A 25,490-nucleotide genomic window follows, 5' to 3' on the forward strand; every position below is an offset into this window, starting at 1 on the left:
AGTTTGAGGTGAATGGAGGTAGTTTGAGGTGAGGGGAGATGTAGGTAGTTTTAGGTGAGGGGGGATGGAGGTAGTTTGAGGTGAGGGGAGATGGAGGTAGTTTGAGGTGAGGGGAGATGGAGGTAGTTTGAGGTGAGATGGAGGTAGTTTGAGGTGAGATGGAGGTAGTTTGAGGTCAGGGGAGATGGAGGTAGTTTGAGGTGAAGGGGGATGGAGGTAGTTTGAGGTGAGTGGAGATGGAGGTAGTTTGAGGTGAGTGGAGATGGAGGTAGTTTGAGGTGAGTGGAGATGGAGGTAGTTTGAGGTGAGGAGGGATGGAAGTAGTTTGAGGTGAGGAGGGATGGAGGTAGTTTGAGGTGGGAGATAGAGGTCGATGGAGTAGTTTGAGGTGAGGGGGGAATCGAGGTAGTTTAAGGTGAGGAGGGATGGAGGTAGTTTGAGGTGAGGAGGGATGGAGGTAGTTTGAGGTGAGGAGGGATGGAGGTAGTTTGAGGTGAAGGGGGGAGAGGGGAGGCCTTAGGGTGTTTGAGTGTGTTAGCATAAGGCAAAGACTACATTGCAAGCGCTCCACAATCACCTTCTCATCTGTAATGCTCTTGCGCACATTGTCCAGGTAACCTGCAATGTCGTCTACGTTGGTGAAACGCAACAGGATGTGGGCAAAGTCCTCCTCACTGATGATAGGCAGGCCTTTGGAATAGGACAGGAACTCAATCTCAAGCACCTCTGTCTGCAAGTTGTCCATGAATCTGGGGAGGGATGGAGAGGGAGACAGAGAGGGGTGGAGAGGGAGACAGAGAGGGGTGGAGGAGAGGGAGACAGAGGAGTGGAGGAGAGGGAGACAGAGGAGTGGAGGAGAGGGAGACAGAGAGGGGTGAAGGAGAGGGAGACAGAGAGGGGTGGAGGAGAGGGAGACAGAGAGGGGTGGAGGAGAGGGAGACAGAGAGGGGTGGAGAGGGAGACAGCGAGGAGTGGAGGAGAGGGAGACAGCGAGGAGTGGAGAGGGAGACAGCGAGGTGAAGAGAGAGACAGAGAGATGGAGAGGGAGACAGAGAGATGGAGAGGGAGACAGAGAAGTGAAGAGAGAGACAGAGAGATGGAGAGGGAGATAGAGGCACTGGTAATAGGTAATGCCACCACCAACTCACATACAGAGAGGGGACACTGGACTGGCTACCTGACTATAGCTACCACAATGAGTTAGGTTGATGATGATTAATTCAAATGTGCAAATATTTCTATAATTAGTAGAAATTACAATTGTGTATTGTACATTATATACAGCACATTCGGAAAGTATTCAGACCCTTTACTCAATACTTGTTTGCACATTATATATATCTGACACTGCAAATGCAAGATGTAAGTTGGAGTTTTTGTACATTTCCCTACTTGCCTGTAAAAATCATCGAAGCCCAACTCTGCCTTTCCCTTTTTCCCGAAGAAATGAACCAACAGGGTTGTGTCGGTCATATTTTCATCCATATTCTGGGAGGGAAAACAAATGTGTGATTCAGTCTGACTTCCTTTCCTCATAAAGAAATGGACCACTTATGGCCGACCATGAGGACCACTTATCCATAAGGACCCAACCATGCAAAATATATTTCAATCACACAAACACACACACATGCTTGTACGTAAGAAACATGCAGCCAAGTGCCACATACAGAGCTCTTGAACAACACAAATGCAGACAAATGCTTTTATCCTCCCTTCATTGTCTAATATCAATGTGTAAACGTAGCACACTTCAGTCATTTTACAAATAACTATGTTAATGGTTAATATGTGGCTAGGAAACAGAGGGAGACCAACGTTGCACTTCCAGCATTTCCCCTTCTCCTGACAGTTACACATGGTACTGAGCCATATCAGAGTCATGTTACACATGGTACTGAGCCATATTAGAGTCATGTTACACATGGTACTGAGCCATATCAGAGTCATGTTACACATGGTACTGAGCCATATCAGAGTCATGTTACACATGGTACTGAGCCATATCAGAGTCATGTTACACATGGTACTGAGCCATATCAGAGTCATGTTACACATGGTACTGAGCCATATCAGAGTCATGTTACACATGGTACTGAGCCATATCAGAGTCATCAACGAAACTTGGGCCAACAACATAGTTTATCATCAACAATAAAATAAATCAATATATTGAGCATGATCCATATCATGTGACATTTAAGACACAACATTACACAGACCTAATCAAGGGAACCCGTAAACATCTACAGGTTAAATAGGAAAGGGACACATCTGAAAACAAGACTTGTGTAGCTACCTCCAGGTCAGAAAAGAGAGCTTGGCTTGCCCCCTTTCTCAGAGCATCCCACATGCCCCGGGGCTCTAACTGCTGGGCCTCTTTTCTAAGGACCTGTGATGGTGGTAGAGTAGTGGAGGCAGAGCTGTTAGATGACGACAGAGCACATCTGGCAGATATTAACAGCATTAGCATCAGGCATTAGCATTAAACACACACACACACAAAAACAGGCAAACAGACTGATGGACAGACAGAAGTAGAGATGGGCAGGTGGACGGACAGACAGAACTAGAAACAGACAGACAATAGACAAACAGACCGACTGACAGACAGACAGGCAGACAGAGTATCTTTCAAATAGCCAACTGATTTGAACTACTCATTGACACTACTGAACTCATCCTTGCAGTGACAACAGTAAAATACCTCTCTGACATCCAACCACCCAGCCAGGCAGTCTTAGACAGGACATGAGTGCTGAGAAGTCCTCACTGTCGGTATAGTAACCACATATCTAGGGAGTCTGTGAAAGACTGAAAAACCCCATCCATAAAGCTGTGAGCTCTGCTCTGCACTGGAGCATGCAGCCTTCTGGCGAGGAATTCAGCCAAGACAGCTGCATATGTCCGAGACACACAGGGCGTGAAGGGTGAATTCATGACAGGTTTACAGTGTAACTGAATCCACTCAATCCGAATACATCACCGTTTGAACATAGCTGTGAGCTGAATGCAGGTTACGGTGTACTTTTCATCCACACTTGTGAAATGGGATCAGATTGTGATGAAATAAACATTTTGGAATGATATCTCTCTTTGTTCATTGTAGTTGATAGTGGCCCACCCTGCCGTGTCCCAGAGGGGGATGCAGGTTACACCCTATCAATGAGAAAATGTTGCCACTCTTGTATAATCATGGGCAATTGAAACCATCCAATACATTTCAAGAATACAATGATTCTTTCAAAATGCTGCATCCCAAAGTGTCTATGGAAGTCAAAGTGTCTTTTTCATCCAAGTGAATGTTATGTCTGGACTAGTGTGATATCAAACAAACAAGGCTGCTTCTCACCAGTGTGACCAACTCTCACTCAGTAAGGTCATGCAACAGTGAATTCCTTTACTCCTGCAGTCCTATTGATATAATAATGGAGAGCATTATCTGGAAACAGTTTGGTAACAGTACTAGTAATACTAGTTATATGAATGATAACATTACATGTACAGTTGAAGTCGGAAGTTTACATACGGCCAAATACATTTAAACTCCGTTTTTCACAATTCCTGACATTTAATCCTAGTAAAAAAATTCCCTGTCTTAGGTCAGTTAGGATCACCACTTTATTTTAAGAATGTGAAATGTCAGAATAATAGTAGAGAGACATTTATTTCAGCTTTTATTTCTTCACATCACATTCCCAGTGGGTCAGAAGTTTACATACACTCAATTAGTATTTGGTAACATTGCCTTTAAATTGTTTAACTTGGGTCAAACGTGTCAGGTAGCCTTCCACACGCTTCCCACAATAAGTTGGGTGCATTTTGGCCCTTTCCTCCTGACAGAGCTGGTGTAACTGAGTCAGGTTTGTAGGCCTCCTTGCTCGCACACACTTTTTCAGTTCTGTCCGTACATTTTCTATGGGATTGAGGACAGAGCTTTGTGATGGCCACTCCAATACCTTGACTTTGTTGTCCTTAAGCCATTTCGCCACAACTTTGGAAGTATGCTTGGGGTCATTGTCCATTTGGAAGACCCATTTGTGACCAAGCTTTAACTGATGTCTTGAGATGTTGCTTCAATATATCCACATAATTTTCCTCCCTCACGATGTCATCTATTTTGTGAAGTGCACCAGTCCCTCCTGCAGCAAAGCACCCCCACATCATGATACTGCCACCCCTGTGCTTCACGGTTGGGATGGTGTTCTTCGGCTTGCAAGCCTCCCCCTTTTTCCTCCAAACATAACGATGGTCATTATGGCCAAACAGTTCTATTTTTGTTTCATCAGACCAGAAGACATTTCTCCAAAAAGTATGATCTTTGTCCCCATGTGCAGTTGCAAACTGTAGTCTGGCTTTTCTATGGTGGTTTTGAAGCAGTGGCCTCTTCCTTGCTGAGCGGCCTTTCAGGTTATGTCGATATAGGCCCCTTTTTATGTGGATATAGATACTTTTGTACCTGTTTCCTCTTCAGAAGGTCCTTTGCTGTTGTTCTGGGATTGATTTGCACTTTTCGCACCAAAGTACATTCATCTCTAGGAGACAGAACACGTGTCCTTCCTGAGCGGTATGACGGCTGCGTGGTCCCATGGTGTTTATACTTGTGTACTATTGTTTGTACAGATGAACATGGTACCTTCAGGCGTTTGGAAATTACTTCCAAGGATGAACCAGACTTGTGGAGGTCTACAATTTGTTTTCTGAGGTCTTGGCTGATTTCTTTTGATTTTTCCATGATGTCAAGCAAAGAGGCACTGAGTTTGAAGGTAGGCCTTGAAATACATCCACAGGTACACCTCCAATTGACTCAAATGGTGTCAATTAGCCTATCAGAAGCTTCTAAAGCCATGACATCATTTTCTGGAATTTTCCAAGCTGTTTAAAGGCACAGTCAACATAGTGTATGTAAACTTCTGACCCACTGGAATTGTGATACAGTGAATTATAAGTGAAATAATCTGTCTGTAAACAATTGTTGTAAAAATTACTTGTGTCATGCACAAAGTAGAAGTCCTAACCAACTTGCCAAAACTATAGTTTGTTATCAAGAAATTTGTGGAGTGGTTGAAAAACAAGTTTTAATGACTCCAACCTAAGTGTATGTAAACTTCCGACTTCAACTGTAGTACTGTTCACCATTCAATCAGGTTTTAGCTCTAGGACTTTCCTTGAAACAAAGATTCCCAGGGAAATAGTTTTCCAGGGCCAACTTCTGCCTCCACCCACAGGTGAGCAAAACACTCTGTTGACAAGTGCTGCTTTTTTTTTACCTCATCCTTTTTGCCCTGGTTCAATGTCTCTCATGTCTCGACACCGCCTTGTTCAAAGGCACCACGAACAGCCAACCAGCGAGGGCCAGATCCTCTAACACATGTCCTCAAAATGTGTCTTGCTTCATTTCATAATATTTATTTATCTTATTCTTTTTCCATGCCTGGCAGGGGAATGAGACAGTTGAGACAGCTGATAAAACATATCTTCCTCTGCGCTTCATCGCTCTTCACCAGAGGGAGATTCATGACTTGATCCCAGAGCTAATTACTAAGTCTTTAATGTACCGCTGCTCTATCTCCATCTCGGCCCATTAAAAGAGTATGAAACGTTTGTAATTAGAATACACGGGTGGGGAAAGCCCAACCGCAGGTTTCAAGACATGCCTGTCATGTAGAGTTTGAAAAGATTTGCCTTTTGAACCATTCTCTGGGAGGATACCTTGAGTGATGCAGAACAAATCAAAACCAAGACACACCTTAACCCAACAGCTCTTAAAACAACCTTCTTGCTAGCTGCAGCAGCACCCTTTTCTATGTGTCTGTGTTGAGACATTCATTCTAGCAGTACTAGCTCTATAGCTCTCACTGACTGGCACGCCGATCAGCATGGTCAAGCCCACCACAAAAGGTAACCCGAGCCCAAATACCACTTTTCAAGAAACTGTAAAAATAAAACATGGGGGTCCGGGAGGAATGCTGTCAGTCTTCAGATAAGGGCCTTTTGAAAAGGGATCTCTGGGCCCATAGAACCCATCGCTCAGCCAGCCACTCTGACAGACAGCAGGCCAGTACATAAATCATCTGCTCTGCTGTGGCAGTCCAGCGGCACAGCCAGAGTTTGGACTAGACCCATTACGGCTGCTTTGTCCTGGCTACCTCGCAGCTCGCATGACGCTCTGCTAACCTTGCACATGAGAAGGCCAAGATACAGTAATACCATCAATGCATTTAGCATGGAATGGCTTCCGTGGTTTTCATGCCCATTAGCACACTTGGCTAAGTTACTACAGTAGATTCCTTACATTTTTCATAAGCAAAATAGGCCACATGCAACAGGCTAGCCAAGAAGAAAACACATAACAGAAAGTGCAGATATTCTGGGGAGAGGGAGAATACATACTCTCTGTGCACGGGACTCCCGGTTCCCATACAGTTGCAGGTTCTATAAAATGCAGGGGAAAGATGGATGCAGGCATGCAAGATATAGAACCATGTTAGAGACAGGTTAGAGATAGAACCATGTTAGAGAGGGTAGAGGTAGAACCATGTTAGAGATAGGGTAGAGATGGGACCCTGTTAGAGATAGGGTAGAGATGGGACCCTGTTAGAGATAGGGTAGAGATGGGACCCTGTTAGAGATAGGGTAGAGACAGGGGCGGAAATCCCGGGGGGGACGGGGGGGACACGACCCCCCCATCCTGGGAAAAATATGATTTGTCCCCCCCAATATATCACTGAAACATAACTATGTAATTTAAATAATATTAATAATACGCAATGAAAGCAATTGTGCTGATTATAGACACTTAATAGCTTGTTTTTAAGTTTCAAAAGATTGCGACCCCCCCCACCCTTTGCCTCACAATGGTTTGATCCACTGCCAGTTCCTTAGCTTGCGAGGTAACGTAGAGGTCGTATCTACTGTCAGAAAGGCACTCAATGCACGTAACTGATGTGAGGTTAATCCAGTCAATCACGCACACACACTAGCTGAATATGCAGAGCTAGCGCGCAAATATTAACTATTAAGCTAGCTAGTACCTATTCCATTTATGTGGCGTCGTCAAAGATGGAATCTTTGCTATCGTCAATTTATTCCAAGATCAGCATGCATGTAAGTTAGTGCTTCAAAGTCCCTGTGATAAGGTTAGCGATAAACTGAACAAAACTACACTCTCTTCTACCATTGTTTTAAATATATTTAATGGTCTCGTTGCAAAAGCTAAATTGTCGCAAGGGAACTTTTATTTATATATTTTATTTCACCTTTATTTAACCCGGGTAGCAAAGATTATAGCAAACACCACTGAATTGGTGCTCGCTAGCTTTGCAAATTCAGCTATTGTTAGAAGCCAGCCAATATGAAACAAACGATTAAAATTACAAAAGGTTGCAGCATATGTAAATAACCTACATACTGTGTGTGTGTGTAGCCAACCAGGTAGAAAAATGGCAGAAAAATGGCAGAAAAAAGACGGACATCAGAGTATTTTTCAGTACACCAAAACGCAAAGTAAGAACCCTAGTAGCCTAATATCTCAAAGACTAGTTGATAAAATGTTCATAAGAAAGAAATGAAATTCGAATGGAAATGTTTCACAATGATGTCATTAGGCAGAGCAGGCAACGGATGGCACACAGACAGCAGAGTTGGGGACAGATATGCAGGGACAGACTGGCAGAGACAGGGAGTCTCAGGTAAGTTTGTTGAGTCTTTGTTTGGCAACATTATGAAAGGTTCTCAATTTTTTTTACTTGTAAAATAGGAACATAATTGGAAAATGCCATGGATACCCCCACTCTCAACTTAAACTGGTGACTGAACTAAGATTTGTTAAAGGCAATGGTATTGCTGTTGTGATTAGTTGTGTAGTTTTGGGTACCGGTAGTTAGGAGTACGGCAAACACCTTATTTCTTTGGTTCCTCAATATACATTTACCATTAAACGTAGGCTATGTGTTACAGCACTACTTTTGGTGTCCCCCTCAGGAATTGCTCTTGAGAAAATGTAATGTAATTGTCCCCTCCAAAGTTGATATCAGATTTTCGCCCCTGGTTAGAGATGGGACCCTGTTAGAGATAGAACCATGTTAGAGATAGGGTAGAGATAGAACCATGTTAGGGAAAGGGTAGAGATAGAACCATGTTAGAGATAGAACCATGTTAGAGATAGAACCATGTTAGAGATAGAACCATGTTAGAGATAGAACCATGTTAGAGAGATAGAACCATGTTAGAGATAGAACCATGTTAGAGATAGAACCATGTTAGGGAAAGGGTAGAGATAGAACCATGTTAGCATTAGGGTAGAGAAGGACCATGTTAGAACATGCAGGGAAGACTGTCCATTGTTCTGTGTTCAAAGGGGTCTTCAACAATACAGGACATTATCACAAAACATTTCAAAGTCTACCAATCTAAAGACTACATTCATTTTAATGTAAACATTTCTAAAAATGTACACTCCTTTCATTGGTTCCCTGAATAAGACTAATCCTGTTGTACTGTTGATGTGATAGGACCTCACTCAGATAGTCTGTCTTATCATTGTGATCAAATCCTGGTGTTACATCCACCATACTGTCTGTCTACAGCCTACCACATCCACCATGTCTGTCTACAGTCTACCACATCCACCATACTGTCTGTCTACAGCCTACCACATCCACCATGTCTGTCTACAGCCTACCACATCCACCATGTCTGTCTACAGCCTACCACATCCACCATAACTGTCTGTCTACAGCCTACCACATCCACCATGTCTGTCTACAGTCTACCACATCCACCATACTGTCTGTCTACAGCCTACCACATCCACCATGTCTGTCTACAGCCTACCACATCCACCATGTCTGTCTACAGTCTACCACATCCACCATAATGTATGTCTACAGCCTACCACATCCACCATAACGTCTGTCTACAGTCTACCACATCCACCATGTCTGTCTACAGTCTACCACATCCACCATAACGTCTGTCTACAGTCTACCACATCCAACATAATGTCTGTCTACAGTCTACCACATCCAACATAATGTCTGTCTCCAGTCTACCACATCCACCATAACGTCTGTCTCCAGTCTACCACATCCACCATAACGTCTGTCTCCAGTCTACCACATCCACCATAACGTCTGTCTCCAGTCTACCACATCCACCATAATGTCTGTCTCCAGCCTACCACAGCCACCATAACGTCTGTCTACAGCCTACCACATCCACCATAACGTATGTCTACAGCCTACCACATCCACCATAACGTATGTCTACAGCCTACCACATCCACCATAACGTATGTCTACAGCCTACCACATCCACCATAACGTATGTCTACAGCCTACCACATCCACCATAACGTATGTCTACAGCCTACCACATCCACCATAATGTCTGTCTCCAGTCTACCACATCCACCATAATGTCTGTCTACAGTCTACCACATCCACCATAATGTCTGTCTACAGTCTACCACATCCACCATAATGTCTGTCTGTCACGTTCTGGCCAGTATGAGGGTTATTTTGTTAGTGTAGGCTGGTCAGGACGTGGCAGGGGGTATTTGGTTTATGTGGTTCGGGGTGTGTGTATTATGTAGAGGGTAGTTGATTTATGTTTTCCGGGGTTTTTTGGTCACTGCTCTATGTTAGTCTATTTCTATGCTCTTTCTAGTTAGTCTGTTTCTATGTTTAGTTAATTGGGGTGTGGACTCTCAATTGAAGGCAGGTGTTGTCTAGTTGCCTTTGATTGAGAGTCCTATATATTAGGGTGTGTTTGTAATTTGTGCGAGGATGTTTCTTGTTTTGCGTGTGTGAGCCTGACAAGACTGTTTGGTTGTTCGTGAGTTCACTTTATTTTCAAATAAATATCAAGATGCGCATCCACATTCCTGCTGCGTTTTGGTCCTCCATTCCAGACGACAACCGTTACACTGTCTCCAGTCTATCACATCCAACATACCGTCTGTCTACAGTTCAAACACTTTCTCCCTGACTTCCATACTTCCTGCAGGACAGTGTTATTGTTCCAAACTTTAAATGTATAATGGGGAAACATTGCTCTTCGTAATTTCTAACCTTACAGCAATTAATACCTAGAACAAATGCAATAAGTGAAATGCATGCCCTAAATGCGGAGAATATTCACCAAAGAAACGCCTCTCCTTACCAGCTTGTCAGACCTTGGAGCGCCATCAGCTGCTTCTTTTCGATCCTTTTTCTTACGGAAGATTTCCTCAAGCTGGTTAGAAGACAGAAGATGTTCAGATGTTCTTCAGACTTACTTCACTAACCAAAGGAACTATCCTTCTCATTTAACCTTAAGATAATTACATACCACCAAGAACTCCCGTTTGTCCACCATTTTGTTTCCATCTGCATCAAACATGTTGAAAGCTATCTTAAAGCCAGCATGAGGTTCTGGGAAAGGACCGAGAAAAGAGATAAGACAAGAAACCACGTTCAAACATAACATCTTACGTATGTTTTCTTTTTTTAATAAAATATCTAATCAAACATACTTACTTGTTAAAATGCAGAGCAGGAATAGATACTCTGTGTAACCGATGATGCCTGGAAACAAAAATACTAATGTTTGGCTTTAACCTTGACTGTCATAAATGTATATAGAAAGTTCATAAAATAATTGAACATTAAAGTCTAGCAGTTTACTTGAGTTATATAGAGTTTTCAAAGTCCTGCCCTAACTCTTCACATGAATGAAACACCCCACGAAACAGTGCAACACCTTCAGACAACAGCTAATCTTCTCTTTCATATTGATAACATCTTAAAGGTGCCTCTTAATTCATGGTTGCTGTTCTCATCACACAAACAGAGGCTTTACAATGTAAGTAACCTATCTGGACACAAACCCAAACAAAATGAAGCCCCAGTGCTGGCTTCGGTGCGTCCTCTATTTGGATAACAAGGTGTAAAACATTCTCCAGTGATCTGTCACTGATTGTGGATGCCTGATTCGGCTTCCTGTTCCTTTTTGTGTTCTAGAACTCCCTTTGTTGTGTGACTGCGAGGAGAAGAGAAGAGTAACTGTCAGGGTCCATCTCAGTAGACTGAGGAGGGTTGTCTTGCTGCCTCTGAAAGCATTCCCAAGCATTTGTTTGCAGGAGAAGACAGTGACTCCAGCACAGACAGCTCTGGGAAATGGGAAAATGATTCAGGTATGGCCTTTGCTCCAGGGAGATTTCCCCCCAAAAAAGGACACTTGGGAGGACAAAAATACTATGAATGGACTATGGTAGTGCATCCAATAAAATCCTCTTTCTTTATATTTATGATACTCCTTGTCATATAAAGGTTCTGCAGATATCTGATGTTTGTCTGTGTTTGGATAGTTGAATGCGGTGGGGAAGTACTGGATGCCAATAGAGAGTTTCTGTTGAAAAGTCCCAATGAAATGGTGCATCCCAACATGAGTCACTGATCTGCTCGAGAACTTATCTGTTGAAAATGTATAGGGCCTTAAAATGACTAAAGTTGCCTGACTTTTTAAGGGTTAAATAGGTTGGAGGGAAAAAAATCTTTAAGATTCCAGCCGTGTCTCACCAATACCACACACACACACCTTCACTCAGGGAGAGAGAAACCTTCCCTCCCCTCTCCAACCCTCCCCTCCCCTGCCCTCCCCAACCCTCCCCTTCCCTCTCCAACCCTCCCCTTCCCTCCCCAATCCCCAACCCTTCCAACCTCTGAGCTCAAGTAGATGTTGTCAGACAATAGAAATAATTCCTCAGAAACACTTCGTATAGAGTGGCAGAACCGGAGACGTAATCCTACTCCATTCTTAGGATTCATCATGTCCATGGTGATCAGGAGGCAGCCAGTGGGACATGCCTCAACATAACCGGGTTCAAACAGCATCTCTCATTCTCAAAGCAAGGCTTTGTTCGCTGATCAATCCAATCCTTTTTTTCCTCGGCAAAACCGCCATGTTTAACAGCAGGATTAAAAGCCCCAGATCCCAGCGTTGGCACTTAGCTAAAGCAACAGAGGAGAGAGCAGGGAGAACTTATACACCAAACACAGGGTTTGAAACGCAGGGGGTGATGTTCACTTCTTCAGGGAGCAATGAGAACAGGTTACTTGAAGCATGTTTCCATGAAAATAACAACATTGAAGAACACTTACAATTACCTCCTTTCCTCAGCTTGTCAATATTGTAGCGAACAGAGGGAGTGGGAAGCAAACCCGGGTCTCTTGTGTAAAAGGCAAACATACTATGCATTGCACCAATAAATTTAACCTACTTGACGAGAATCGTAACGTGGGTCATATTTCAAGGATCGCTACACTATTTTGAAAATACAAGCGGATCTCATTCTCAGTACGGGGATGTAGTTGATTATAACTGGTAACGGTATCACTAACCAATGGTACATCCTATATAGGGTAGATTTCCTTCACCCTCGTATCTAAGGTTACCTGAGAGCAAATGACAACATCACTGATTGATGGAAAGATAAGATGGTGTTTACTGCCTGTACTCTGTTCTCGATTGATTTGGTATATGGAACCTGCAAACATTCCACTGACCATATTCTTGATGATAGAGAGAGTTAAGGAGTCTCACCTCGGTGACGTAGGTTCCTGAATAAATTGGATGATCCTTTAAAAACAGGAGGGGTGTCTGCCAGCATCTGTTCCAACTCCTTCAACAATGGAAGAAAATCACAAAGTGTTTACTCATTGAAGAATCAGTACACAAACATGAATAATTCATTATTATACACTGAGTGTAACATTAGGAACACCCTTTTCCATGACATAAACTGACCAGGTGAATCCAGGTGAAAGCTATGATCCCTTAATGATGTCACTTGTTAAATCCACTTCAATCAGTGTAGATGAAGGGGAGGAGACACTTTAAATAATCATTTTTAAGCCTTGAGACAATTGAAACATGGATTGTGTATGTGTGCCATTTAGAGGGTGAATGGGCAAGATAAAAGATTGAAGTGCCTTTGAACGGAGTATGGTAGTAGGTGCCAGGTGCACTGGTTTGTGTCAAGAACTGTAAAGCTGCTGGGTTTTCCACGCTCAACAGTTTCCTGTGTGTATCAAGAATGGTCCACCACCCAAAGGACATCCAGCCAACTTGACACAAATGTAGGAAGCATTGAAGTCAACCTGGGCCAGCATCCCTGTGGAACGCTTTGGACACCTTGTAGAGTCCATGCCCCAACAAATTGAGGCTGTTCGGAGGGCAAAAGGGGGTGCAACTCAATATTAGGAAGGTGTTCCTAATTTTTTGTACACTCAGTGTACATCGATTATTCTCTTAGAAGAGAAAAGCAGGGTTCTATTTCAAATACATTTTCACAATAATTGTCAATGCACCTTGTGCTATAATCACAAACCTCCCACCTGTTTTGTTAGAGACTTCCAAATCCTCTTTTCTAAAAAGAAAAAGGAAAGTATTGTTCAGAATAAATGAACTGATCAGTATTATTCATGGTGAAAAAAAGTACAATTATTCGCACAACATGCAAGCCTATAATGTACTTTATGGTGGAAAAACAAGTGGCTATGTGTAAGGAAGGACAGCTGGACTCAGGGCTGTACTGAAACATGAGTGTTATATCGCCAGGAACGCATTCCAATACTCCATAAAAAGGTCCCTGGCCATAAGATAAGGCGTTGGCTTCATAAAAACACCTGGCTAGGTGATTCACATGGCCCTGCCACCCCAGACGGATGATAACAGTGACAATAACTTTAAGGTCTGTTTCTGATGGAGGAAGCAGTTATGATGACCCTTTGCTTTGTAGAGCTCTCCCACCAAACTGAGGTGTCTGGGCGGACAAGCAAATATAAGAGGAAGGGGAAATCCTCAATTTGTGCATTTAATCCCCTGAAAAGTTCATTCACATTCACACCAAGGCCTGAAATGTATAAAGATTAGGGTGACCCAGGGGTTTCATGGCACAGTGGTCCAGTAACAATACTCTGAACAAAAAAATAAATGCAACATATGTTGGTCCCATGTTTTATGAGCTCAAATAAAATATCCCAGACATTTTTCATACAAACAAAAAGCTTATTTCTGTGCAAAAATGTGTTTACATCCCTGTTAGTGAGCATTTCACCTTTGCCAAGATAATCCACCTGACAGGATTGGCATATCAAGAAGCTGATTAAACAGCATGATCAAAAAGTGCAGTTTTGTCACACAACACAATGCCACAGATTGGCAATGCCACAGATGACTCAAGTTTTGAGGGAGCATGCAATTGGCATGCTGACAGCAGGAATGTCGACCAAAGCTGTTGCCAAAGAATGTAATGTTAATTTCTCTACCATAAGCCGCCTCCAATGTCATTTTAGAGAATTTGGCAGTACGTCCAACCGGCCTCACAACCGTAGACCATGTGTGACCACGCCAGCCCAGGACCTTCACATCCGGCTTCTTCACCTGTGAGATCGTCTGAGACCAGCCTACCGGACAGCTGATGAGGGTGTTTCTGTCTGTAATAAAGTCGTTTTGTGGAGAAAAACTCATTCTGATTGGCTGGGCCTGGCTCCCCAGTGGGTGGGCGTATGCCCTCCCAGGCCCACTAATGACTGTGCCCCTGCCCAGTCATGTCAAATCCACAGATTAGGGCCTAATGAATGCATTTCAATTGACTGATTTCCTTATTTGAATTGTAACTCAGAAATTGTAACTTGCGTTTATATTTTTGTTCAGCAGAAGATCTTTGCGGTTTTGACTAAAATGTTGATGAAAAAACCCTGAGAAAACTATGTGTAGCAATGCTAGCTATGTCCTTACTGTAAAACAGACACATCAACACAGACTATGAACTCTTTCATTAGACATACATCAGTCTCTAACAATGAGGACCAGAGTTATACTGGTGCCTTTCCCAACAGACATTTTAGCCTCAGTATAGGAATACATTGGGTCAGGGCTTATTTGGCTGGCTTGTTCTTTGAAGAGAGAAAATCATTAAAATCACTAGAAAAGAGTGACCATTTACCTTGGCAGAATTAAAACCAACACTGTTCTAAGCAAACAGGCAATTTCTCTGAAATACCTGAGATGCTCCTTTTTCGTCATAGGAACAAGTTTGAAACCACCCACATAGGCTCCCACAATACCATATACAGTGCCTTCAGAAAGTATTCATACCCCTTGACTTATTCCACCTTTTGTTGTGTTACAGCCTGACATCAAAATGGATTAAAGAGATTTTTTTCTCTCACATCTACACACAATACGCCATAATGACAAAGTGAAAACATGTTTTTAGATTTTCTTTGCAAATTTATTGAAAATGAAATACAGAAATATCTCATTTACAAACGTATTCACACCCCTGAGTCAAACCTTTTTAGAAGCACCTTTGGCTGTGATTACAGTTGTGAGTGTTTCTGGGTAAGTCTCTAAGATCTTTGTACAGCTGGATTGTACAACATGTGCCTATTATTATTTTTAAAATTCTTCAATCGTTGTCAAGTTGATTGTTAATCATTGCTAGACAGCCATTTTCAAGTCCTGCCATAGATTTGCAAGCAAATTTAAATCCTAACTGTAACTACGCCAATCAGGAACATTCAATATCATCTTGGTAAGCAACTCCGGTATATATTTGGCCTTGTGTTTTAGGTTATTGTCCTGCTGAAAGCTGAATTTGTCTCCCAGTGTCTGTTGGAAAGCTGACTGAAGCCACTATAGGTTACCACAATACCACATAGGTTACCAGGTTACCACAATACCACATAGGTTACCACAATACCACATTACCACATAGGTTACCACAATACCATACAGGTTACCATAATATCATACAGGTTACCACAATACCGTACAGGTTACCACAATACCGTACAGGTTACCACAATACCGTACAGGTTACCACAATACCGTACAGGTTACCATAATACCATATAGGCTACCATAATACCATATAGGCTACCACAATACCATATAGGTTACCACAATACCGTACAGGTTACCACAATACCATACAGGATACCACAATACCATACAGGATACCACAATACCATACAGGATACCACAATACCATATAGGCTACCACAATACCATATAGGCTACCACAATACCGTACAGGATACCACAATACCATATAGGTTACCACAATACCATACAGGATACCACAATACCGTACAGGATACCACAATACCATACAGGATACCACAATACCATACAGGATACCACAATACCATACAGGATACCACAATACCATACAGGATACCACAATACCATATAGGCTACCACAATACCATACAGGATACCACATAGGTTACCACAATGCCATATAGGTTACCACAATACCATACAGGATACCACAATACCATACAGGATACCACAATACCATACAGGATACCACAATACCGTACAGGATACCACAATACCATATAGGTTACCACAATACCATACAGGATACCACAATACCATACAGGATACCACAATACCATACAGGATACCACAATACCATATAGGCTACCACAATACCATACAGGATACCACAATACCATACAGGATACCACATAGGTTACCACAATGCCATATAGGTTACCACAATACCATACAGGATACCACAATACCATACAGGATACCACATAGGTTACCACAATGCCATATAGGTTACCACAATACCATACAGGTTACCACAATACCATACAGGATACCACAATATCATACAGGATACCACAATACCATACAGGATACCACAATACCATACAGGATACCACAATACCATACAGGATACCACAATACCATACAGGATACCACAATACCATACAGGATACCACAATACCATACAGGATACCACAATACCATACAGGATACCACAATACCATACAGGATACCACAATACCATACAGGATACCACAATACCATACAGGATACCACAATACCATACAGGATACCACAATACCATACAGGATACCACAATACCATACAGGTTACCACAATACCATATAGGTTACCACAATACCATATAGGTTACCACAATACCATATAGGTTACCACAATACCATACAGGATACCACAATACCATACAGGATACCACAATACCATACAGGATACCACAATACCATACAGGATACCACAATACCATACAGGATACCACAATACCATATGGGTTAGCACAATACCATACAGGCTCCCACAATTTTAGAAAACGGGATTCTGGCGCTATCATTTTAATTGAACAGCAAAACAAAGCAGAAGGTATTTTCATATGAAATACTGTATGTAAATTATGACAATATTCTGTGATATATAATGGCCCTATATCCCAGACTTTTCCAAACATCCTCAGTCAGGGAAAAAACTTATCTGATTTTACAACCACAGCATAAAACCATAAAACGTCATTATCCCCATTTCGTAACACATTAGCCATCAGAGAGAGTGAGGAGAGAAGGCTGACGCAATGTGTGCTATTCACATTAGTGCTCCATTTATATCCCTCGTTACATGCCAGGGAAACCAAGACACACCACATCAACAGGCCCCAGAATACAAGGCTATGTCCCAAATGGCACCCTATTCCCTACACAGTGCACTATCTATGGAATAGGGTGCCATTTGGGAAGGAGACAAGATATTTATTCAATCCCAATACTGTGAGTTTAGATCTGATAACTTACCATGTGTTTAACAGTTTCTAATGTAGTGACTAAAATCATCATGATTGTTTTGTCTCCGTCTGTCTGCTTGTCTGTCCGTCAGAGTTTGTTGCTACAGAAATGAGATGCAATAGTGGTGCTGCTAGTAAAGATCTGTATCTACTTGACTCCTAGCCAATCACACAGTTCTTTTTATGTTACTCACAAGGCCTTTACATAAAGAGTGTTGATGTGAGTGTACAGCAAACACTGGCACCTCAGACTCTACCATCATCATCTGTACAGTACAGAATAGAACTGCTGAAGATTGTTATTTGATCAGCACCATATGTCAACATCTTAGTTTGATGTCTATTTATCAACTATATGAGGAGAAGCAACAAGTGGTGGGTGTTTGAGGGGGGGTGTGTGTGTGTGTGTGTGTGTGTGTGTGTGTGTGTGTGTGTGTGTGTGTGTGTGTGTGTGTGTGTGTGTGTGTGTTGGTTAGTACTCACTCTTAGGCTCACCCATGGTGACAGACTCAATGAAGTTCAGTGGGGTCATATAGAGCTGTCCCTCATATTCCACTGAGCTGAACAACCGAAACCTGGCCTCATGGGACGACATGTACACATCCCCATCATCCAGATCAAATGTCTTGGCCTGAAACAAAACACACACAGATCCCCCCCCCCCCCCCCCCCACACACACACACACACACACACACACACACACACACACACACACACACACACACACACACACACACACACACACACACACACACACACACACACACACACACACACACACACACACACACATATCCAAAATAATTTATAATGTTTTTAAGCAAAGTGTGAAAAAAGTTTCAATTAATAGTTTTAAAAACAACAGGTTATTTCATGGGCAAACATTAGTGTAAGAACACATTCTCATTTACAGTATTGACTTGGAGAATAGTTACAGGGGAGATGAGCCAATTTGAAGAACCCATGAGCTAAAAACTAGAACCCATGTTTTACTTAAAAAAATGGGCACCATGTTTTGTCAGGACAGTTATTCAGGCCTGTGCACCAGATAACGTCCCTATAAATGTTTAAAAAACAGCGATATCAGGAGGCAGGCCTGCCTGGCCTGGCAAGGACAGAGTGGACGTCTCTCTCTGGTGGCAGAGTGCCAGGCCCACTGGGCACACAGCAAACACCTCAGGGAATGTGTGCCCCCCTTCTTCCCCGCCCTCTCCCCTGCTCCCACACCCCTGCTCCTCTGGGTAAACCCCCACCATCAAATGTCAGCCCCTCCGCCAAGTCCTCGTGTCCAGTTTCCTACGTTCCTGGATTCCTGTGTCTCAAACCCCCAGTCAAGGTTACATCAAGCCACGTCCCGTCACCACTACTCCCACCGTCACCACTACTCCCACCCTCACCACCATTCCCACCCTCGAGTTAGATAAGAGGGTGGGGACAAAGGCTATGCCCCAAACGGCACCCCATTCCCTAGAGCCTGGTCAAAAGTAGTGCACTATATAGGGAATAGGGTGCCATTTGGGAAGTATTAAAAAAGGAACACAATGTAAAAGGAGGTTTGCAAACTAGACCGCGGTCAGTGACTTCAGCAAGGTTTACTGATCCAACAGTCTAATGAAGGCTTTACAGGCTTTACAGCGATGAGCCTACAGATCATCCTAAAACAAACGCCTCACTGGGCCTTATTGGTTTCCACTATTATTATTATTGTCACTGCCTGTCTGTTTGCCTGTACGTGTCCAAGTCTTCTCGCTTTATGTAAATAGCCCTATACAAGCATATTATGACGAGGAAGACTGCCTCCACCTATTCTCACATAGCAATCATGGCACTTGTAAAAAATGTTTTTTTTAAAAGTAAAACAATTGAGAATTTAAATTGTTATAAGAGGTCTTAATATGCATTTTATATTTATGTAACGTAATTTTAATCTAAATTCACGAAATAGACCAGTACAAAACATTTCAGCACCGTATGTCATGGACAGCGCCCTTGTTTTAATGGGGCAAATAGTCACATTGGTCCATTTAAATTAAATGACCATGTGTGTTTCTGTCTACACAATGCATTCCTGTTTGATCGTTTTTTATTTATGCCATGGGTTTTTTACTATCACGGAACGTCAACCTTGAATCTTACCCGAAAACAATAGTATTTTCAGCTCTGCCTCGCGTTGTGAGTTGAGTGGGCATGTTAACGTGCATTATTAATATTAGGCTATCTGCTAGGCTATTACATAGACATATAAATATGATATTTATTATACATGCTATATATATATACACTAATGCCCCATGCCATGACAAGTAGGCTATACAATACCTTATCTGTAGCAGATACTGCTGGTAATGCGAGAAGTAAACCATTATCGATTTGGTTTGACAGTTTCTTTTGGACATTGTAATAACTCGCGAAACCAGCTCCGGTGGCGATACATACTCCAGTTGCAATATGTTTAAATGTCTTAGTTCTCTTCGGTGTTTGTTTCCAAAATACAAATCTCCCTGAGGTAGATGAGAAATTAGTCGATGTGGAAATGAGTCTACGGAAGGCAGCCATTGCTGTTGTTCATTGAAGTGTCAGAGCAGAAGATCGCGGAAAGCTGTTCTTTTCCATCGCGAGATAATCCGTGTGACGTTTCACCCCGTTTTACCTGAATGTTTTGCGCTCCCAGTTTTATAGCGGCTCTCAGTCAAGAATCCAAGTTTCTCTTAGAATTTTTCGGGATAATATGGCAATGCCCTAAAATAGAGGCATCACATTCCATTGATTATATAGCTCAATACATAGGCTACAGTATGTGTTGTTTCATTTTGATCACATCACGGTGTTTGTTAGGTTGTGGTAGTTGCTCTTGCTGGTTGGGGCAGTGCAAACTGAAGTAGACTAATGAGTGTGAGAATGCGATAGGACTGTCACTATCGTTGCCATAGGTAAGTAGCAAAGTACAATCAATGGCCAACATATTGCAATGTTACCAAATACATGATCAAACTCCCTCTCTCTCTCTCTCTCTCTCTCTCTCTCTGTCTTCTTTTATACCTTAGGAAGAAAAAAATCTCTGCCAAGGCAAGTCTGAACGATAGCCCCGCCCACTAAAAGTCCCCGTCATTTTGCACCTGCCTCACGTCTTTAGGCACTGTGTGCGCAATCCTCCAACAGCTAGCCTACCTTACCTGCAGAGCAGTGGTCTTGTGTCTCTCATAGAAAGAGGGGTTGGTGGATACATTGGTAGCTCTCTGTAAAAGGTTCTGACTTGCTGCTGTATTTGATTTTCACAATTTTCCAAACCTTCGTGAGCGGTGAGAACTACCAGAATTGAACAACATTATCTTAACTCAACTGATGAAGACATCAAGCGGTAGGGTCATATTTTGGAACGAATGTGTGCTCATAACGTATATGCCACGAGAGCTCATTTACCCAAGGTATACATGTCAAGGGGAAAAAGGGACTTATCCGTTTCAGTTCAACAGAGCATTTGCTTAGTAACGGACGCGAACGTAAACATGCAATAGGCAACAGAGTAGCAATCTGGTAACTGTCGACGCGAGAGCGCTCACTCGGGATCTCTCTGTTGAACTTTACCCGCTCCAACTCTGACGACCGAGAGGACTCTGCTGCGATGGCTGCTCTGGGTGAAGTTGGAAGCTTCTTGCACGGCATTGATGGTGTAGGACACGTCGGGTCCCATTTTCTCCTGACGTCTCTTGGAGAGAGTCCAGCGGTACTGCTGGGTCAGGGTGAACACCTCGTACCCGGTGCCGGGGAAAGCCTGTCCCGGAGCGCCACGGCAGATTTAACACTTTTAAAAGGGATTCTCCGGAGAAGGCAGTTATACTGTAGAACTGGATTTCATCTGGAAATACTTCCTGATGGCACTGTGCAAGGGACAAGAAAGGACCACAGTAGATTCGGTAATTATCAAGTTATTAGTGTGTTATTACAGATCTCATATTACACATTCATATTTCATCATTATTATATAATACAATTTATAAGTGTGTTATTACAGATCTCATATTGCACATTAATATTTTATGGTTAACATTTTTTACCAAATATTTAATCATTATTATATAATACAAGTTATTGTTATAATAATGATTATTATTTTTAATATTATTATTTTTATTTGTGTAACAATAAGATCAGTTTCCTACCATAACATCGGTTGCCAATATTAGCCCTAAAGCAATAGTACAACTGTTATAATTTGTTCAATAATTATCACTGGAATTAATGTGAAAGTCCTATAGGGAAAATGTGGCTATACTCTATCCTAGTGTGTCACAATCTGTGATAGAAGATTTCTCTGGTGAAATACACCTGGAACAACGGATTTATTCTTCTCCAGGTATTTTGGAATTTATAAGCATTGCTGTTGGATTGATAAGCATTCGAGGAGTGGACAGTGCTCTCTACCTGGGGATGAATGACAAGGGAGAGCTCTATGGTTCTGTAAGTATTATACTCATTTACTGTCTCTGCTGTTTCTGTAGTCCCACCTCTCATTTCATATGTGTGGGGTCTCTGGGTCTTTTGTTGCCCAATATACATTAGAATATACCAGTAGGTGGCATTAATGGGTTTCCTTGACTATTGCTGTCACTCTACCATAAATTATCCAGTTCTGCTGTCACTCTGCCATAAATGATCCAGTTTTACTGTCACTCTGCCATAAAGGATCCAGTTCTGCTGTCACTCTGCCATAAAGGATCCAGTTATGCTCTCACTCTGCCATAAAGGATCCAGTTCTGCTGTCACTGTCATAAAGGATCCAGTTCTGCTGTCACTCTGCCATAAAGGATCCAGTTCTGCTGTCACTCTGCCATAAAGGATTCAGTTCTGCTGTCACTCTGCCATAAAGGATCCAGTTCTGCTGTCACTCTGCCTTAAAGGATCCAGTTCTGCTCTCACTCTGCCATAAAGGATCCAGTTCTGCTGTCACTCTGCCATAAAGGATCCAGTTCTGCAGTCACTCTGCCATAAAGGATCCAGTTCTGCAGTCACTCTGCCATAAAGGATTCAGTTCTGCTGTCACTGTCATAAAGGATCCAGTTCTGCTGTCACTCTGCCTTAAAGGATCCAGTTCTGCTCTCACTCTGCCATAAAGGATCCAGTTCTGCTGTCACTCTGCCATAAAGGATCAAGTTCTGCTCTCACTCTGCCATAAATTATCCAGTTCTGCTCTCACTCTGCCATAAAGGATCCAGTTCTGCTGTCACTGTCATAAAGGATCCAGTTCTGCTCTCACTCTGCCATAAAGGATCCAGTTCTGCTGTCACTCTGCCATAAAGGATCCAGTTCTGCTGTCACTCTGCCATAAAGGATCCAGTTCTGCTGTCACTCTGCCATAAATTATCCAGTTCTGCTCTCACTCTGCCATAAAGGATCCAGTTCTGCTCTCACTCTGCCATAAAGGATCCAGTTCTGCTGTCACTCTGCCATAAAGGATCCGGTTCTGCTGTCACTCTGCCATAAAGGATCCAGTTCTGCTGTCACTCTGCCATAAAGGATCCAGTTCTGCTCTCACTCTGCCATAAAGGATCCAGTTCTGCTGTCACTCTGCCATAAAGGATCCAGTTCTGCACTAGTTATGGTCTTATCATCATCCACAATAGGGACTGTGAAATGACACACACACAAATATACGCACACACTCTATCATACTCTAAAACACAATCTACACACACATTATTATTTAGTTGTATTGTTTGTATAGCGTTGTATTTTACATTTGTGTGACTGTTCTTCTGTATCAGTGTTTTGTTACTTGTCATGTTTGATGATTTTGTGTGGACCCCAGGAAGAATAGCGGTTGCTTTGGCAAAAGCTAATGGGCATTCAAATAAACAAAACAAACCAAGCAGCCTTACCACAAATGTATCCTTGCTCTGGTAAGACCGTTGATTTATTGTCAACGGATCTGACTTCATAATCTGATCTGACTTCATAATCTGATCTGACTCCATAATCTGATCTGACTTCATAATCTGATCTGACTTGGTTTCTACTCTGCAGGAGAAGCTGAGCGCTGAGTGTGTCTTCAGGGAGCAGTTTGAGGAGAACTGGTACAACACATACTCCTCCAACCTCTACAAGCACGGAGACAAAGGGACTCGCTACTTTGTGGCGTTAAACAAGGACGGCACGGCTCGGGATGGAACAAAGTCCAGGCGACACCAGAAGTTCACCCACTTCCTGCCCAGGCCCGTGGACCCTGACCGGGTACCGGAGCTGTACAAGGAGATTCTGGGCCACAGCTGAGACTGGCCTGCACCCACCGTCCCAGATCAGATCAGGAATAGCTGTGTATTGAGCTCTAGTCCCTCCTGCTGTGGGAAACAGGGATGTGTGCAGGCCAGCCCAGGCAGTGTGACTGTCGGTGTTAAGACAGTGGAGCCAACCAGCCCTACAGCAGCCCCGGCCCCAGCCCCAGTCCCAGCCCTACAGCGGCCCCAGCTCCAGCCAGCCAGTAGGGAGGGAGTAGCCTACACTGGGGATAAAGGTACTAGCCAGGGGCCTCCCCTCAGAATGCACAGGCCAGCTCTCAGCGGTGACAAAGACAGTCTAGAATGTCTGACATTGTCAACATGCACACCAAGGCATGAGGAGGCTGTTTGTTCCAGGGGCCAACTGACCCCCGAAAGTAGCTGTCGTGTGGAATAGGAGAGGAACAGGATCAGAGGAAGCGATGCTGATGCAGGAGGGAGGGAGGGTCACTCTTCTGTTTGAGGGCCAATACATTTCAGGAAGTGTCTTTGGACTGAGGATCTAGTTGGAATCATAGAGATAGAACATAGAGATAGAACATAGTGATAGAACTGTTCTATTATCTATTGTTAGAATGGCAAAATCTATGGGACTCTATACAGTTAAAGAACCTCATTTTTTATTTGAGGGGGCTATGTTCATTCAAGAAGGATTTTGAAGGAATTCACCTGTTTTTCTTTTCGTTTTACATGTGACTAGATCATGCTGAAAGGAGCAGAAAGATATTTGCCACAGATATCATTTCAAAATGTATTATTTATTCATTTCTAGATACATATATTTATGTTATATATTTATTTATTTCAGAATATATTTTTGCAGTTAAATATACAGTACTGTATAGAGAAACCACTAGAAATTGTATCTATATAGAGATAATATTTCTTTTAATCTGAGGATACCAGTTTTCTCACTTAGCTTGGGCCACATTGTGAGATTGTCTTAAAATAATGTGGGGGGGAAACTGTAATTTGCTGATTATTTCCCCAAAAAGCTGTCTGTTGTACGCATCACATTTAAAGTCTGTGGCAGTGTATCCTTATTAAAGTCAGTGAACTAGATTTGTCTTTTTGATATCTGTTTGGAACATTTAATGATGTATTGTAAATGTTTTAACATTTGGGTTCAGAAACTAAGAGGACCAAACTGTTTATTACCTCTATGGTTTTCTTGATGAACCAACTGACCAAAAAATTATAAAAAATAAACAAGTTTAACTCAGTTTTAAAAGTTCACATTTTCTAAAGAGGCGTAATGCATTGGTGTCTATAGTTTTGTCTTTTGAATTTGGTGAGTTCAAATATATAAACCTATTTACGAGATCATTGTTGTTCTTTTTATGATTGCCATTATGTTGAGAGACAAGAGCGAGGTTCCCATGCATGCATAAAAACTTCAAAGTCTCTCTGTGGAACTTGCTCACGTAGCGGCCTCACAATGACACGGCCAGGGCCAAATAAAAAATGACCTTTACCGCTGGTCTGTTCAGCAGCTTGGCAGCTGTATAAAACTGGAGGTCAGCGCGATAAGGGCTAAGTAAGCTCTGTTGACAGTTGCAGAATGATAGTCCTGATTAATAGTATTATTGAACAA

At 42.5% G+C, this 25,490-nt stretch overlaps 2 protein-coding genes across 5 annotated transcripts in view; one reads left to right on the forward strand and one right to left on the reverse strand.

Moving 5' to 3' along the window:
- The window catches only part of micu3b (mitochondrial calcium uptake 3b), a 33,988-nt gene extending 13,771 nt beyond the window's left edge, over positions 1-20,217 (reverse strand). The window contains exons 1-11 of one of the 4 annotated variants that reach the window (XM_014212836.3): positions 19,944-20,217; positions 18,107-18,254; positions 13,380-13,411; positions 12,586-12,664; positions 10,521-10,568; positions 10,333-10,415; positions 10,165-10,236; positions 6,394-6,435; positions 2,300-2,392; positions 1,397-1,488; positions 578-749 (exon numbers count right to left, since the gene is read on the reverse strand). In XM_014212836.3, coding sequence (XP_014068311.1) covers positions 578-749; positions 1,397-1,488; positions 2,300-2,392; positions 6,394-6,435; positions 10,165-10,236; positions 10,333-10,415; positions 10,521-10,568; positions 12,586-12,664; positions 13,380-13,411; positions 18,107-18,254; positions 19,944-20,180 — 1,098 coding nt within the window. In that variant the 5' untranslated portion in view covers positions 20,181-20,217. Of the gene's footprint in view, positions 1-577; positions 750-1,396; positions 1,489-2,299; positions 2,393-6,393; positions 6,436-10,143; positions 10,237-10,332; positions 10,416-10,520; positions 10,569-12,585; positions 12,665-13,379; positions 13,412-18,106; positions 18,255-19,943 lie in introns of all 4 variants that reach the window. The other 3 variants (XM_014212838.3, XM_014212843.3, XM_014212842.3) reach the window with 3 other exon arrangements.
- A 533-nt stretch (positions 20,218-20,750) lies between these two features.
- On the forward strand, positions 20,751-25,132 carry fgf20b (fibroblast growth factor 20b). Its single transcript, XM_014212844.3, has 3 exons — positions 20,751-21,538; positions 21,979-22,082; positions 23,646-25,132. The coding sequence occupies exons 1-3, from the start codon at positions 21,247-21,249 to the stop codon at positions 23,889-23,891; spliced, it is 642 nt and encodes a 213-aa protein (XP_014068319.1). The 5' UTR covers positions 20,751-21,246; the 3' UTR covers positions 23,892-25,132.
- Positions 25,133-25,490: the final 358 nt, after the last annotated feature.

This window comes from Salmo salar, chromosome 09 (assembly GCF_965601325.2).
Source record: "Salmo salar chromosome 09, fSalSal1, whole genome shotgun sequence".
Lineage (NCBI taxonomy): Eukaryota > Metazoa > Chordata > Actinopteri > Salmoniformes > Salmonidae > Salmo > Salmo salar.